General features: G+C 47.9%; 1 protein-coding gene across 1 annotated transcript in view; it reads right to left on the reverse strand.

Annotated features, from left to right (window-relative positions):
• The window catches only part of RSPH14 (radial spoke head 14 homolog), an 832917-nt gene that overhangs the window by 39699 nt on the left and 775710 nt on the right, over positions 1–17508 (reverse strand). The window contains exon 4 of the mRNA XM_069619850.1: positions 2311–2536. Within this exon, the coding sequence (XP_069475951.1) occupies positions 2311–2536 (226 nt within the window). The remainder of the gene's footprint in view (positions 1–2310; positions 2537–17508) is intronic.

Genomic DNA, 17508 nt, shown 5'->3' on the forward strand with positions numbered 1-17508 from the left:
CATACATTAATAATACCATTACTAATTATTATACCTTAATCAATAACACTAATGTGTACAATATGTAGATCAATACTAGAACAAATATTTCAATGATTGTTAAAAGTACTAATTATTGAAATGGGATGACAGCCACTTTCTTAGTATTTTAACATTAAAATATTGAAGTTGAATATAGTTAATTTAAAGACATTCATTATTGAATGACAAAATATGTAATACTTTTTATGGAATTTTAAATTGTCTTCTGATTTTCACATTTTCATAATTACTTGTCTTCATTAAGGTTTGTCATGCTGGTGTTCTGCATCATTTTTGTGTTACTGTTTCGTTCTGTGTCAGTTCTAAGTTTTCGAGTTCCTGCATCCAAATGAAATTGACTTGACTACACTACATATTTCGGAGCCTCCTCATTGGATGCTTTCTTCAAGGGCAGGGCTGCTATGTCTCGCCATTCTCAGATCAGGCCCCGCTACTATAGTCGCAGGTATTAGTGGTGAGCCTCCCCTAGGGCTGCAGACACATTTTGAAACTTCCTCTCACTTGCTACCAGGAGCGCACCTGGTGCCTGGCAGTTCCTCGTGAGGTCTAGGGCTCTTTGCTTTAAGGTGGTTTACCTTATGTACTGTGTTTGATTCAGCATGTTATGCATCGCTTTGCAGTGATTCCTTTTGAATAATTTACTTTTTGATTATTTTCGCATTTCACTATTTTGTCATTTCTGTGCCCTTTTAATGTATTACTTGATGGTTTTTGGGGGCTGTTTGGGGCAATTGTTCCCATGCATACGTGCTGCTACGAATGGAAATTGACAACTTGCGGTAATTCACCCTCATTTATTATTTGGTATTTTACATGTACTGCACATGTGTACATTGTGGTTGCACCTTGCCCTGGTTCCTTTCCCTTCCCTTATACCTTTGTTTGTTTTGATACATTGCACCAACTGTGTAATTGTGATTTATTTATAATTTGCTTGTCATTTTTGTATAACTGAAGCCTCTGATGAAGAGCTGTACGCAGCTTGAAACACGTGTCAGGTGTTTTTTCGCACCTTTAATAAATTCCAATTCCTTGGCGCAGAGAGACTGGGACTTCCTTTGTTCTTCTTAACTTATCTCGTGGATCTATACTGGCAGTATACCCACACCACCCAGACACCTGCAGCCTTGGTGTTTGATCCCTTTAATTGATATACAAGTGCTGTGGACCTGTGACTTTATCTGCCATAATCTCGTTCTAAGTAATATTGTGAAATGCAATACTGATAAACAAATTAAATAGAGTAGGAGCTTTAATTTGACGTAAAGTTGGATTAATAATGGAACCAACCATAAGGTTATAGAGTAATAAAGGGTCTGTAAAATGAAAGCTCAATTGCAGGCGAGACCAAATCCTAGTCCAGAAAGCAAACAACAAATTTACATTTAAGGTTTAAGTGAAGAAAGTCAGCATTAGGTTCATGACAAGACCAACAGTTATTGGAGAAGTTATCTACAGCGTTTACAATGTGTAGGGGTGTAAGGTAGGCACAGTGAAAAATGAAAAACTAGGTTTCAGTAAGATTGGCGGCAACAACAGTGGAATGACACATTTTCCAAATTTGGATCAAAAGATCTTGGGCTAGTTGTAAATTCTAGTCAATCTCCCATTGTATAATAATGTTGTGATTTAACAGGTTGGGTGAGGGGGGGATTGTTTAGGAACGCCTAGAACTTGGAGGCTTTGACAGAGGGATTGCTGGTTAGAAAATTCAAAAAAAGGGACGGGGAATTTTGAATCAAGGTGGGCAGGGATTTGGTTATTGATTTGATAAGGGAAGTGTGAAAAGGGAGATCCGATTCAGGTGCACACACTGTTTTAAAACTGAATAACCATTAAGAAAGATGTTTTTGGGATAGATATTTTTCATGAAAACTTTATGTAAAAGGAAAGGTTTCCTGAGAGCTACAATTGGATATCAATTTAAAAAATTGAGCTATCGTCAGTAGTTAATCCAGTATTTTTATTTTAAATGTTAGTAATTTTAGTCCTTCCTCTACAATAGTTCATGAAAGACTACAAGTTCCAAAATAAAATTAGCAAGACAGAGCTTGTAATCCTACTGACATTGGACAAGTTGAAATGTCTCTAACCAATAGATTTCTAACCTAACCCTAACCATTCCGGACCATAATCGTCCTTTAATTATTGGGCAGTTTCCATTAACTTTGCCCAAATATGTCCATGTTAATTGTATAACGTTCCAGGATAACATTAGAGGATCATGTGTTTTAAATTCTGCTGACCCCCCATGCATTCCTCCCTTACCAGATTCCCATTAGGGCATATGCAGCTTTGCTCCTGATGGCCACCGATGGATGAGTTAGTTTTGCCTTGAGCGTAGAAACAGCTCCAGCCCTGATCGCTTCACAGGCTTCGACGTTAAGACAGAAGTGCAAGGTATCCAATATCAACTCCTGGACCTCCACCACCTCCGTCTCCAGCTTCTTCACTAGCATGGGGACCAGGCCGGCTTGCACCAATCCAAGAGCTCCTGCAGCAGACCCACGGAAAGAGAAGAGTGGATGTCAACAGCAGGAAAGGCAGATGACAACAATGACAACACACTGCAGGAAATGTATCTATTTGGAGTTAATCACTTTCAAATACTGCTGGATAGGATTATTTACAAATTTCCGGTCGCTGACCACTTCATAGCTCACGTGTTAGCTGCGAGGCTTGATTGGGATGGTGGAGAACCCAGGCCTCTAGATAAGACTTTAAAGTGGAAGTATTATACACCATATTTTTTAAGCTAGGAATAAAAAAGGTTTTTAGGGAATAAAAAAGAAATTAACATTCCCAATGTTTTTTTCTTGGGTGAGTAAAATCTAGTTTAACTCTAAAACAGATACTTTTTTTAATCCACATTTCTTTGCATGTCGCAATTCCTGCAAATTAAAAGATGCATTTTACCTTAAAGCTCCTCTTCGCATCAGGTAATAATAATAATAATAATAAAACCCCTTCCCGTGGCATCGCACTGCGTGGATCCCTGTTTTTTGTTGGGAGTCTTTTTTACTGGTATGTATTTGGTTGGGAATAGTTGACTATTTTAGGGCGTAAAGAAAGTGACTGGAAAATGGCCCATCCGTAGGACTGGGAGTACCCATCTAATTGGCTTTTGAAGGAGGAGCTTGCCCCACTACATAGACAGCTAAAGAGGTAGTTACGTCTTTCATGAGTGCTGCGTAAATTCATTCATCCTATCCGTCAATGTCAACTAAATCAATTTCCTGCAAGATGGACGATCCAGAATAACTTGGCTGCATACAAACAGCTCCGCTTGCGTTCTATTCAGACTTAATAGTAGGCCAGAATCAACAAAGAAACTATTGCAGACAAAGGGATATACTTCTGGGTTTTGGTAGGTACAACTTGGTGGAAATGCAGGTTGCAAGTCAGAGACCATGAAGATAATTCATTGTTTCCATCTCTTGTGCCCGCTCTCTGAAGCCCTGACCATCACCCCATGCTACAACCAGTATTTCCGTTAGTATAAATACCCCTGGCCTCTTCAAATGCCACAGTGGCACCATGTATGTGCATGCGCCTCTCCTACAGCAGTCTTTGGTTGTTGAAAAAGAACTTGGAAGAAGTGTGTTAATACCACACAGGAAAAAATGCAAATGTTGGCAACGCAGAGATTTTAGATTGGCCTAAAATGCAAACATTGTCAAGGTGTTAAAAGGGTTAAGAAAAATACATATTTGTAAGATGTTAAAATAGATTCTAAATAGAACTATATGTAAGTTATTTAAATAAATACAAATGTATCTCAAACACTGCCCCACCTACTTGTCCAGAAGAATTTCCCAGACCCACCCGTACTGTCCATTCGCACTTACTTGATATTCCTAGATTTAAGCGCCAGAAAGCAGAGGAGAGTAGCTTCCCGGTGATCGCGGCCAAACTCTGGAATGCCCTCCCTCTAGCCCTAAGATCCGATGACTCCTTCTGGTCCTTCCGCAAAGGACTCAAAACATGGCTTTTCTCAAAAGACCCCCACATTTAACTGAACCTGACAACTCATGGCACTGCCACATCCGCCCTGTCAGAAACCTGTACGTAGTCAGGTTTATAACGTAGTACCCACTACCAGTAACTAACTACTAATAACCATTACCTGTAACTTATGTATTACCTCTTCGGGAGGATAACTCAGGGGCACCGCGCTCGCCTTGGAAGCAAGATGACACAGGGCAACACAGGTTCGGTCCGCATTAGAAACCTCTGGGTATTAAGCGCATTACAAATAACCCATCATATCATATTATACCTATGTATGTAACCTTGTTGGAACCAAGTGCAACCACAGCCCTCATGTAGTCAGCGCCCAGATGCCCCCGGGTTCGGTGTGCTCTCTAAAGGTCAAAATAAAGAAACAAAAATACATACATTGGGTATGTGTCAAAATAATTGTAAAAAATACAAATATTGGGAAGGTGTGAAAATAGGGGGCGACTAGGGAAGAATGGAAAAATCCACATGGGGAGCATTCCAGGGCATTTTAAAGACCAACACATGACCCAAGAACCTTCCGGAATGTCTTATGCCTTGCAGGTTTTGCTTCGGTTCCTCCTGTATCTTGTGTTAGATGCCTTACCCTGTGGAACCATCTTTCCACAGAACTGTTCACAGGGGTAGGTAGCACCCGAGAAATGCCTTTGGTGATAATTAGTGGGTTGTGTGCCTGCTGCAGAGATCTGTGTGTAACCTGCAAGTGACTGGTTTGAATCCTGGGAAGGACCCAGTATATCCTTGGGGTTGGTAGCAATAACACCGGATAGTCAAGTGTTCAGTTTGTGGTGAGCAGATTATAAATGCTCAATATTCTATTGCATCTGTTATTCTCTCCTCTTATCAAAGCCTCCAGTGCAAGTTCTGGGCCAGTGTGAGATGTACAGACCGTCCAAGCTATTGCATTTCTGGAATATAATATACGGTCCTAAATGCACAACTCAAAGCGTTATTGGCAAAGCAAGAGAAAGGTGCTCTCCCCCACCCCCTCTATACGAGGACTCCCCGCCTAGAGAGAGCAGTTTTGCACTGATGAATTGTTTTACATTTCCAACATTTGAGTACTACCTGACTTGGTGCCACAAGCTCTCGAAATGTAAGTGTGTTGATGTACACAAGGCTCCTTGGCAGTGTTTGCACACTGCTCCATGATACCTGTGGTTCGACACCAGAATGTCTATACTCAACCCTTAAGTCCATGATCCTACGCCTTACCGTACTATCTGCATTACGATGCCGCTGCCTAGGGGCAGTAAACCTTGCTGTCCCCGGTGATATGGTCCTGTACACTTCTCCCTACAACCATTGATCCGGCGCCTTCCCCTACGACCCGCATTAGAGTATACTGCTCCCCACAACCAGTGCTCTTACACCCTCCCATACTACCTGTACTAGTGTAGTGCTACCCAGAACCAGTGCTCGTACACCCTCCCATACTACCTGTACTAGTGTAGTGCTACCCACAACCAGTGCTCGTACACCCTCCCATACTACCTGTACTAGTGTGGTGCTACCCACACCAGTGCCTGTACTAGTGTAGTGCTCCCCACAACCAGTGCTCGTACACCCTCCCATATTACCTGTACTAGTGTGGTGCTACCCACAACCAGTACCTGTACTAGTGTAGTGCTCTCCATAACCAGTGCTCGTACACCCGCCGATACTACCTCTAATCTTATGCGTCTCCTTACAACCAGTGCACGTACACCCTCCCATACTACCTGTACTAGTGTAGTGCTACCCACACCAGTGCCTGTACTAGTGTAGTGCTCCCCACAACCAGTGCTCATACACCCTCCCATATTACCTGTACTAGTGTAGTGTTCCCCACATGTAGGTTATGTGGTTTTTATGTACTCAACAATTCAAGGTCAGATTAAACCTGTAATAATTTAATATGTATGTGATTGAACAATCTATGTGACTGTAGTATCTAGGAGAGATACAATTTGTATTAAACTTGCACATTGTCAGTTTATCGGTGATTAGCACTTAGCACTTTATTGATGCACTGGTCACTTTTGTATGCTTTTTTTAGAAGTGTGTTTTTAATGATTAGTTCTTTCCTTGTGCCCCTTTTTTCCAATTAAACTGTAATTATTTTAATATGAATTACCATAGAAGTCTGGTTATACCTTCCATGTACTTCAATTTGACATTGTTTGACCTGGTTTGACAGTGTGATATACCTTTAATGATTCAGGGTATTGTGAATTCCAAACCGTGTGTAGGCAAAGGAGCCTTTTATGTTTATTGTTAGTGTTCCCCACAACCAGTGCCTGTACTGGTGTAGTGCTCTCCATAACCAGTGCTTGTACACCCGCCCATACTACCTGTACTAGTGTAGTGTTCTCCACCACCAGTGTTCGTACACCCTCCCATAGACCTTTAATCTGATGCATCTACTTACAACCAGTGACCCTACTACCTGTACTAGTGTAGTGTTCCCCACATCCAGTGACCATACACCTTCCCCCTACTACCTGTACTAGTCTAGTGCTCCCCACAACCAGTGCTCGTACACCCTCCCATACTACCTGCACTAGTGTAGTGCTCCCTTAAACCAATGATCCTACACCTTTCCCCTGGGAATTGTACTCGTATACTGTTCCCTCCAACTAGTCACCTTGTATCTTTCTCTACCACTTGTAATCATAAACTCCCCCCCATAACAGTGAACTTACACCATATCCTACTACCGGTACATAATTGTATACTGGTCCCCACAAACAGTGATCCATTTCACTACTGCTTGTGGTAAAAAATGACTCCCTACAAGCAATCACCCTACTCCTTCCCCTACTACCTGTACTAGTATACTGATACCCACATCTTGTGGTCTTACACCTCACGCTCGAGTTGGCATCCTTCCACTCCCCTGATAACTGCACTTTTATGCTGCTTGCTACATGAAGTCTACACCGTCACCTACTTAATACGTACACTGCTATTTTGCGTCCTACAGCCAATGATCCTTCTTGGTCCCCGACTGCCTGCTCTAGTATGGTACTCCTTACACCTAGTCATCTTACACAAGCAGTTACTTGCTAACTGCCCTCCTATGCTGCTCCTTAAAGTCACAAATCTGTCTCTGCTCCTACATGCCACACTCATCTGCCGATTCCTTTAGCTATCAACCATATTCTAACTCTGATGCTTCCTTTTAGGGAAATGTTCTCTTACAACTAATGTACCTCTATATTTGTGGACCCCCATGCTTTTTGCTTGTGTTTCAGCATCTTGACCTGACATTTGTCAGTGGAGCAGTCTTCAGCTGCACTCCACTGGGCGTTCGCTCATCATTACGGGGAAACTGGCATGTCCTTCAGACTGTCAGTACTGGGAATATTTGTTTCCCTTTGTTTTTCGACTTTGTTGCCACTTTTGCTAACATTTTATCATGGCGCAAAATACATTACTGTACCGTGCAATAGGGGCTTTGTGTTTTCCGACCCTAGTCATCCACTAAGGATTTTTTTGGTGACTGGACAAAATGTGTCTAGGAGTGGACTGGTGGCAGCACAAGCTTTTTCATGTAATTTTATAACTTTTTACCCAAGCCATACAGCACTTACCGTGTTTGGCTCATCACTGTGGCTAATGTCCGTCATGGCTGTACTATGAGGTATTTTGTCTATTCCTTTGGCAATTTTTGTCAGTTGGCCTTCCCCCTGTTCTTTGTGACCCAGGAATTCCTTATTTGGGCATGCAGTTGCCCACGAAAGGCATGGGTTTCGCGGGCTACTGCAGGTCACATGTGTAGGTGCCCAGGAAGTGGGCTGGGAGAGTCTGGTCCCAATTCACACTACTTATGCCAGGATGTCTGGTATGCATGAGAGAATGAGAGCCACAGTGGTCCCTAATTGGACCACTGCTGGTGTGCATGAGTGGGGCAGATCTCCTCATTACCCGGCTGGGGGCGAGCACTCAACAGACTTGTGGATATGATGAGGGGTCCTGAATGCAGATCCGCACATCAGTAAAAGGTCAGAATCGACTTGTAAACCGAGCCAGGTATCCAGAAGAGCTGAGCCGATCCAAGGACTATCCAGAGCCCTGCAGAAGAAGGTTGGCAACCCCAAGACCACTGTTGTCCCAGTAAAGCCCTGCTTTGCGCTTGATCTCTGAAGGCCTGCAAAGGTGCTTCAACCCCATGGTGTGGTGGGACCAATCACTCTCGACGCCTCCTGGTTGCCCTGCAAAAGAGCTTGTTTGGAAGTGTTCCTGGCCCATCCAATTGACTATCCAGCTCGAACCTTGGCCCCCGTACAGGAGCGTTGTCGAATAGACATTTTGCCTCAAAACTTTGGAGAATCCTAGCTTGCACTGCAGAGTACCTTTTCCCTGAATGTTGTCGTCCTAGCTGCTTTAGGACGGGAGAGAGAAGTGTGAGCCAGATTGTGCGAGTTCGGTACCCCTGCACCACTATGTGACAGTGACGGTCACTAAAGGCAGTTTCCCTCGTTGCTTCTTGTGCCCTGAGACCAGCTGCATCAGTGCTTTCTTTGTTCTTCAAACAAGACGAGATACAGCTCCTGTTGTAAACCAGACTTGCATCTAAACCCGCAGCACCTGTGTACTTTGAAGCCGAATCCAGCATGGGAAATCATACCTCTGGCGACCCCCTTCAGACCTTCCAAGTTTGGACCTAAACCGAGCAAAGGGCGGTGAGTACTGAAACCACTTACCGGCGACCACTTGTTCATCCATTTTATTTTATACGTGTGGACCTCTCATTGGGTTGGGTAGCCTCCGCTTCCTAAAGTCCTCTGAAAGTTGGGAATAGCTTTGTTCATTGCAGCAGATCCTCTCCAGACTCTTGGGACCGGTTTTCACCCTTCAGGGTCCTGTCTCTAACTTTGCCAGCTACTTAGATATTGTACTTTGTGACTTAAAGCACGACCAAGCACTTTTTCACACGCATCGAACATTGGGCACAAGGCTCCATTCATCTTAGGGCTGGACTTATAAAGTTAGGGTTATCCATCTCGGAAGACTGTCTATGCTATAAAGTTTGCCTGCCCTTTTCCCTTCCAGTTTTTGGCGGTGTTTATCACTTTACTGCTTTTGACATCAATGGCTGTATATATTTTACAAAGTGTGTTGTTTGAGTGGTGTTTTTACTGTGCATTTCATTATTCACTTGTGTTTATTCTTGGGCCTAATAAATTGCATAATTTTCGCATACTACTGTCTAAGGGTAATGCTCCTTGGTGTCTTTCTGTTTGTGCTCATCAAAGACCTCCGATCACCCCCACTCCTCCTGTGACTCAGCCTGGACCGCCCTCCAAGCTACTGTGAATTGGTCTGGCTATCTTCCCAGAAGTGTTCCCTCTTTTGCTAACAAGGGTGGCCTCCTAAACATCTGTTCACCAGCGCAGAGTTTAGAAATGCGTTCTAACACTTCCACTTGTATGCTGTGGCTTACTTCCAGTGGTCCTTCTCTGCTCGACCGCTACTCACAGTCTTCTCCATTCAACCAATAACCAGTAACCTCAAACTAGAGGTCATTCGCATTCATGGCAACATGCAACCATGCCTGAATCTATTAAAGTGTACCGAAAAAAGCAGAATGCAACTTTAGCTAGCTCAGGGGCAACGCGCTCGGTTCGATCCCAGTGTCCATCTAGGAAAGCTCTGGGTATTAAGTGCGTTAGAAATAACCAATTCTAATTATAAATTATATATTTTTTTAAATGATTACTTTTTTTTAAAAGTTATTACCCAATCGATATTGGTGCTGGCTTTATCGATTTACGTAGGATGAAAGAGTGAGTCGACATTTGAAGCAGCGACCTGCAGATCAAACACAGATCACAGCAACGAGCACTTAACCCGCTGAGCTATTTTACCGGTTTGTAATCAAGCCTATTTCTTAACCCAACCTAACGTAAGTATTCAGCATGCCTGCACTCTCGTGCTGCTTCTTTCGGGAAGGTAGTCAGCCACTGGATTGCATTAATTGCACAACAGTAACAATGGAGGACTGCAATCATGTAGTTATGCATTCCACAGAGACCCAGCGGGACGCAGCGAGATGAGTGGGCGGGAGGTGCGGGGGGGTCTAGGGAAGCTATTCTAGGGATGGGACAGACTGGGGAACACGGCGAAGGTGGCCCATGTGGTGTGAAAAGCAAGTTGGATCTACTGAGACAGAAAGGTCTCCAACAGGAGAGCTCTGCTTGAGCTTTCTTCACAGGAACCCTCGGTGTCGGGTCACCACTTCAGAGTCCTTAATGTGAGCTTCACCCAACAGTGCTTTCTGTGTGAGCTTCCTCCCGCAGCGCCCTGGGAATGTGCCCCTTACTAGAGTGACCTCCGTGTGATCTTCCTCCTGCAGTGCCACAAGTGCAGGCTTCCGTCAGCATTGCCCCCCGTGCAGGCTTTCTTCAGCAGTGCCGCAAGTGCAGGCTTCCTTCAGCAGTGCCCCCGAGTGCAGGCTTCTGCCAGCAGTGCCCCCGAGTGCAGGCTTCTGCCAGCATTTCCCACCGCGCAGGCTTTCTTCAGCAGTGCCCCCGAGTGCAGGCTTCTGCCAGCAGTGGCCCCGAGTGCAGGCATCCCCCAGCATTGCCGACCGCGCAGGCTTTCTTCAGCAGTGCCCCCGAGTGCAGGCTTCCCCCAGCATTGCCCACCGCGCAGGCTTTCTTCAGCAGTGCCCCGAGTGCAGGCTTCCCCCATCATTGCCCACCGCGCAGGTTTTCTTCAGCAGTGCCCCCGAGTGCAGGCATCCCCCAGCATTGCCCACCGCGCAGGCTTTCTTCAGCAGTGCCCCCGAGTGCAGGCTTCCCCCATCATTGCCCACCGCGCAGGCTTTCTTCAGCAGTGCCCCGAGTGCAGGCTTCCCCCAGCATTGCCCACCGCGCAGGCTTTCTTCAGCAGTGCCCCCGAGTGCAGGCTTCCCCTAGCATTGCCCACCGCGCAGCCTTTCTTCAGCAGTGCCCCCGAGTGCAGGCTTCCCCCAGCATTGCCCACCGCGCAGCCTTTCTTCAGCAGTGCCCCCGAGTGCAGGCTTCCGCCAGCATTGCCCACCGCGCAGGCTTTCTTCAGCAGTGCCCCCGAGTACAGGCTTCCCCCAGCATTGCCCACCGCGCAGGCTTTCCTCAGCAGTGCCCCCAAGTGCAGGCTTTCCCCAGCATTGCCCACCACGCAGGCTTTCTTCAGCAGTGCCGCAACGCAGGCTTTCTTCAGCAGTGCCGCAAGTGCAGGCTTCCGCCAGCATTGCCCGCCACCGCGCAGGCTTTCTTCAGCAGTGCCCCCGAGTGCAGGCTTCTGCCAGCAGTGGCCCCGAGTGCAGGCATCCCCCAGCATTGCCGACCGCGCAGGCTTTCTTCAGCAGTGCCCCCGAGTGCAGGCTTCCCCCAGCATTGCCCACCGCGCAGGCTTTCTTCAGCAGTGCCCCGAGTGCAGGCTTCCCCCATCATTGCCCACCGCGCAGGTTTTCTTCAGCAGTGCCCCCGAGTGCAGGCATCCCCCAGCATTGCCCACCGCGCAGGCTTTCTTCAGCAGTGCCCCCGAGTGCAGGCTTCCCCCATCATTGCCCACCGCGCAGGCTTTCTTCAGCAGTGCCCCGAGTGCAGGCTTCCCCCAGCATTGCCCACCGCGCAGGCTTTCTTCAGCAGTGCCCCCGAGTGCAGGCTTCCCCTAGCATTGCCCACCGCGCAGCCTTTCTTCAGCAGTGCCCCCGAGTGCAGGCTTCCCCCAGCATTGCCCACCGCGCAGCCTTTCTTCAGCAGTGCCCCCGAGTGCAGGCTTCCGCCAGCATTGCCCACCGCGCAGGCTTTCTTCAGCAGTGCCCCCGAGTGCAGGCTTCCCCCAGCATTGCCCACCGCGCAGGCTTTCCTCAGCAGTGCCCCCAAGTGCAGGCTTCCCCCAGCATTGCCCACCACGCAGGCTTTCTTCAGCAGTGCCGCAACGCAGGCTTTCTTCAGCAGTGCCGCAAGTGCAGGCTTCCGCCAGCATTGCCCGCCACCACGCAGGCTTTCTTCAGCAGTGCCCACCGCGCAGGCGTTCTTCAGCAGTGCTCCCGAATGCAGGCTTCCCCCAGCATTGCCCACGCGCGTTCTTCAGCAGTGCCCCCGAATGCAGGCTTCCCCCAGCATTGCCCACCGTGCAGGCTTTCTTCAGCAGTGCCCACCGCGCAGGCTTTCTTCAGCAGTGCCCCCGAGTGCAGGCTTCCGCCATCATTGCCCACCGCGCAGGCTTTCTTCAGCAGTGCCCCCGAGTGCAGGCTTCCCCCATCATTGCCCACCGCGCAGGCTTTCTTCAGCAGTGCCCCCGAGTGCAGGCTTCCCCCAGCATTGCCCACCGCGCAGGCTTTCTTCAGCAGTGCCCCCGAGTGCAGGCTTCCGCCAGCATTGCCCACCGCGCAGGCTTTCTTCAGCAGTGCCCCAGAGTGCAGGCTTCCCCCATCATTGCCAGGCTTTCTTCAGCAGTGCACTGCAGGCTTTCTTCAGCAGTGCCCCCATGTGCGGTCTTCTACCAGCAGTGCCCAAATCGTGTGTCCCGCGTGATCTTCCTCAAGAGTTCCTCAGGGTGCCCTTCGTCAACGCCCCCAGCGTCTCTGCATGCAGTGCCCTATGTCGGACCATCCTCGAGCAGTGTGCACAGTTTACCATTCCTTCAGCAATGAAAGCTTCTTCTAGCATTGCCCTCAATGTAAAGTTCTTTCCATCCAAGTCCTGAATGGCAAGTCCTCCAGTACTGGCCTCATTTTAAGATTATCCCAGCGCAGCCATGTGTGTTTGGTTCCTCCAGTACAACCCCCCCGCCCCTGTGTTTAAGATTACCCCAGCACAGCCCTGTGTGTTTCGTTCCTCCAGTACAACACCCCCCCCCGTGTTTAAGATTACCCCAGCACAGCCCTGTGTGTTCGATTCCTCCAGTAGTGCCATCAGTTTAAGCTTACTCCAGCACAGCCCTGTGTGTTGGGTTCCTCCAGCAGAACCCACAGTGCAAGCTTACTCCAGCACAGCCCTGTGTGTTGGGTTCCGCCCGCAGTGGCCACAGTGCAAGCTTACTCCCTTACTCCAGCACAGCCCTGAATGTTGGGTTCCTCCAGTACAGCCCTGTGTGTTGGGTTCCTCCAGCAGAACTCACAGTGCAAGCTTACTCCAGCACAGCCCTGTGTGTTGGGTTCCTGCAGTAGGGACCTCGGTGCAAGCTTATTCCAGCACAGCGTTGTGTTGGGTTCCTCCAGCAGAACCCACAGTGCAAGCTTACTCCAGAACAGCCCTGTGTGCTGGGTTTCTTCAGCAATGTCCTCGGTGCAAGCTTGCTCCAGCAAAGCCCCGTTCGTTGGATCCCTCCAGCACAACACTGTGTATTAGGTTCCACCAGCAGTGCCCACAGTGCAAGCTTACTCCAGCACAGCCCTGAATGTTGGGTTCCTCCAGTGCAGCCCGGTGTGTTGGGTTCCGCCTGCAGTGCCCACAGTGCAAGCTTACTCCCTTACTCCAGCACAGCCCTGAATGTTGGGTTCCTCCAGTGCAGCCCGGTGTGTTGGGTTCCGCCCGCAGTGCCCACAGTGCAAGCATAATGCAGCGGGAACCTCAGTGTGAATTTCCTTCAGCAGTGACTTCATTGTCAGCTCACTCCAGCAGTGCCCCTCAGTGCTATGTTCTTACATCGCCAGGTTTTTTTTTTCGTTGAGTTTTTTTCCCGATGTTTGGCTAAATAAACTCAAATTCTTTTTTTTATATTTGTGGGGTTTCCCCCCATACCATCATCACTATTGTCTAGTCCCTATGCCCTACACCCCCTACCACTTATATACCGCCCCCCACCCCCATATGTTTCATGGAGTTTTTTCGGCCGAACATTTTCGGCAAAAAAAGTCAGAGAAAAAAAGCCTGCGGAGGGTCTCAGTGTGAAGTTCCTCCAGCACTGCCCTGAGAGTGAGCTTCCACCAGCACTGTGCACAGCATGAATTTCCTTCTGCAGTGCTGTGCATGAGCTCCGACTCTGCGGGGAGTGGAGGTCTTAAAGCAATATGGGTGTAGTAGCTTTAAAACAGGTCCTAGGGTGTCAGCCAATCGATACAGCCAATCGTCCGGATCCAATGTTTTCGCGGAAGAAGTGACCGAATCGTTTTTTTCATTTTTTTACCGAAAAAACACGTTTCAAATAAAATATATGTGGGGGTGGTGTAAGGGATATTAATAAAGGTAGGGGTAAGGAGGCGTGTCTCCCCCACAATAAAAAAAAATTGGTTACTTCACTATTTTGAAAACATGAATTCGGTCAAATCACCTACATCCTCAGCCAATAGGTCAAAATTACAGGATCTGAATGTACACATTGGAAAGTCGACGCCCCTTCAGCCACCTGTTTCAAAATGAGATCCGGGAGGGAGGCTCTTCGTAAAAGGGTTATTTTAAAAAATGAAGCAAAGCTGTTAATTTTACACCGTAAAGAGGAGTTACATAGGGTAGTCTAAGGGGCGCAGCTAGAACCTTTTATGACCCTTTTTTTTGTTTATGTTAATAAGAACTTTACAAAAAAGATAGTTGAGCAGAGAAAACAAGAAAGTGCAGTGACTAAACAAAGGGGGGGACCCTCATGTCTCTATCCTTGTCAGAGTAGTTTGGAGTATTTTGATGGTTGCTAGGAGCCAGGAGGTTCGGTCTCCTCCGATCAGTCTTTGCCAGCTGGTATCTTCGTCCCACCCACATTCCTCTAGGCTGAAGGGCTTTATGTAGGCCAATCTCAAGTCTAGAGTTTTCAGGCATGCCAGCAGTAAGTGCCTGATGGTTTCTGTCTTGGCTTTGCACAGTCGACACGTACTGGAGTCTGATAGGCCTCTGATGTTTAATGACCCTTTACTGATGCCCCTACCTGCAACCAGTTACTGTGCCATGGTATGCCATCCTACCAGAATTCCATGTCCAAAGGTCACCCCCCTCAAATACACAGTGTGAAATATCGACGACTTAAATGCCGACTTTCTATTTGACCGAACTGTCAATTCCTAGTCGACAATTGCAAAATTAATCTAAAATGAAATTCCAATCACTGAAACAATTATCCCTTTAGAAGTTAGTTTTCCTGCATCATCACTTTTAAGGATAAAATTGAAAATGCTGTCCATTTTTTTTTCAATCAAATATTTTCTTTTTTTATTATTTGTATCTTAGTTTTCAGCAGCCCATAGTACTTTTGAAACCGATTTATACAATAACACAAAATGATCAATCAAATAAGCGTATGAAAGACATGAGAACATAAACCAATCTAACACAAGTAATTCTAAAATCTCCTCGACAATGAGTCACAACGAAGTCAAATGATAAATAATCGATGCGTCATTTCCTGCATAAAATCGCTCCCATATATATTGCGCATCTTGAGCATGTGCCCCGATACGCAGCTTATTTAAGCATTCACAATACAAAATAAGGTGCTCGACCGTTTCCAGTGCACGTGTGCCTCAGTGTCCACACAGTCTATAGTCCTTGCCTCGGCCCTTGCTACTACTTTTAGCCTCAGGTGTACTTGTCAGATCAATTTGTATCTGCATGTAAGAAGGGAGACTCCTATTATGTGGGTGATCTCGTAGATATCTAGGTATGATCGCTCGGTGGTGAGTTGATGGAGAACCTCACCACTAAGAGATTTAGTAGCAAGATTATGTTACGAAGTTCGTTGGTCGTGTAGAGTATGGACAACCCCTCTGTCCCCAAGAAACACCCTGACCGATTTTGTTATCTGGTCAGTGTGAATATTAAGGCCACAGGTGGAAGCCCGGAAAGCCAGGACGCGGGAACAGCCGGAAGAACCCCTTGAGCGCTGCAAAGCAAGATACAGTGGTTAAGCAATGAAACAGGGCCCGAATACCTTCATGTACATAAACCCCAAAACTACCAGAATACCTGTGAGAACTTGGGTCAAGGCGTGGGTCTCCTAGCTTAGGCTGGAAACGTGCTGTAGGGTAGAACAGGCAACCACCTATTTGTAGGACCGAGGTCCTAGCCAATGAAGAGCTTAAGCAAGAGGAATCCGTGGAGCAGGCGTGAGTCGGTAACAGGCAAATCCAAAAGTACTTGAAGGGTTGAGCAAGAGGAGTCCGTGGAGCAGGCGTGAGTCGGTATCAGGCAAATCCAAAAGTACTTGAAGGGTTAAGCAAGAGGAGTCCGTGGAGCAGGCGTGAGTCGGTATCAGGTAAATCCAAAAGTACTTGAAGGGTTAAGCAAGAGGAGTCCGTGGAGCAGGCGTGAGTCGGTATCAGGTAAATCCAAAAGTACTTGAAGGGTTGAGCAAGAGGAGTCCGTGGAGCAAGCCGAGGTCAAAATCAGAGCAGGTCCTTGAACAAAGAGAGAAGTCACGTGATCCGAAACTAAACAGCTGTGAAGCAACGCCTTCGGTTCACCGACTCCTTTTATCCTCGGAAGGGACGCACGTATAGTCACGTGTGACGTGACCCGAAAGCGTTGCAATGCTGCTAGGCAACCAAAGTCACGTGATCCGTGAAGCGCCGGGAAGCGCCGGTCTCCGCAAAGGACGCCAGTTCCTGAAGTGACGGAGCTTCCAGTTAATCTGCCACCGCCGTGAAGGGCGATAAACACCCGCTCCCCCATACATGCCATGCCGTGCCCTGATGTGTGCGACGTGAGTGGGGGGCACGGTGCACGAGTGTTGGGGAGTGCGGGAATGGGTAGGCAAGGAGGGGCGAGCGGGGAGGTGTGTCCGTGGTCTAGGAAGCGGCGTGACAGAATCCCCCCTCAAAGGCCCACGACCCCGTGGGCTAGCAGGACTGTCCCTGTGAAAGCGGGAAACCAAAAGCGGGGCATGGACATCCCGGGCGGGAACCCAAGAGCGATCTTCGGGACCATAACCCAGCCAATCCACCAGGCATTGAAGCCGACCCCGATGGAAACGGGACCCAAGGATGGCACTGACCTCATAAACATCCTGTGAATCTACCGAGACAGGAGCGGGCGGGACCAGGACACGGGTAGGAGCTAGGTAAGGTTTCAAGAGAGAAGTATGGAAGACCGGGTGAATCCTCCAAGAAAGGGGAACCGAAAGCTTGAGGGCCACAGGATTCAAAACCCTGGAGATCCTATAGGGGCCCACAAAACGAGGCAACAACTTGCGACAGCCAGGGATCCGCAAATGCCTGGTCGAAAGCCACACCCGATCGCCCACCCGATACTCCGGGGCTGCGGCCCGTTTGCGGTCCGCTTTAGTCTTCATAACTGTCTGGGCCTCATGGAGATGGACCAAGGTCTGGGCATGGACACCGGCCAGATCCCGAACACAGGCATTAGCAGCGGGAGTAGCAGAGGGGAAGTCAGGAAGTGAGAGGGCACGTGGGTGCTGCCCGTATAAAGCATAAAAGGGGCAAAAACCTGTGGTCGAATGACGGGAGTTATTATACGCAAATTCAGCAATATACAGCAGATTGGCCCATGAGTCCTGATACTGGAGGGACAAACACCGCAAGTACTG

The sequence above is a fragment of the Ambystoma mexicanum genome, chromosome 10 (assembly GCF_040938575.1).
Source record: "Ambystoma mexicanum isolate Mex_15411 chromosome 10, UKY_AmexF1_1, whole genome shotgun sequence".
Taxonomy (NCBI): Eukaryota; Metazoa; Chordata; class Amphibia; order Caudata; family Ambystomatidae; genus Ambystoma; species Ambystoma mexicanum.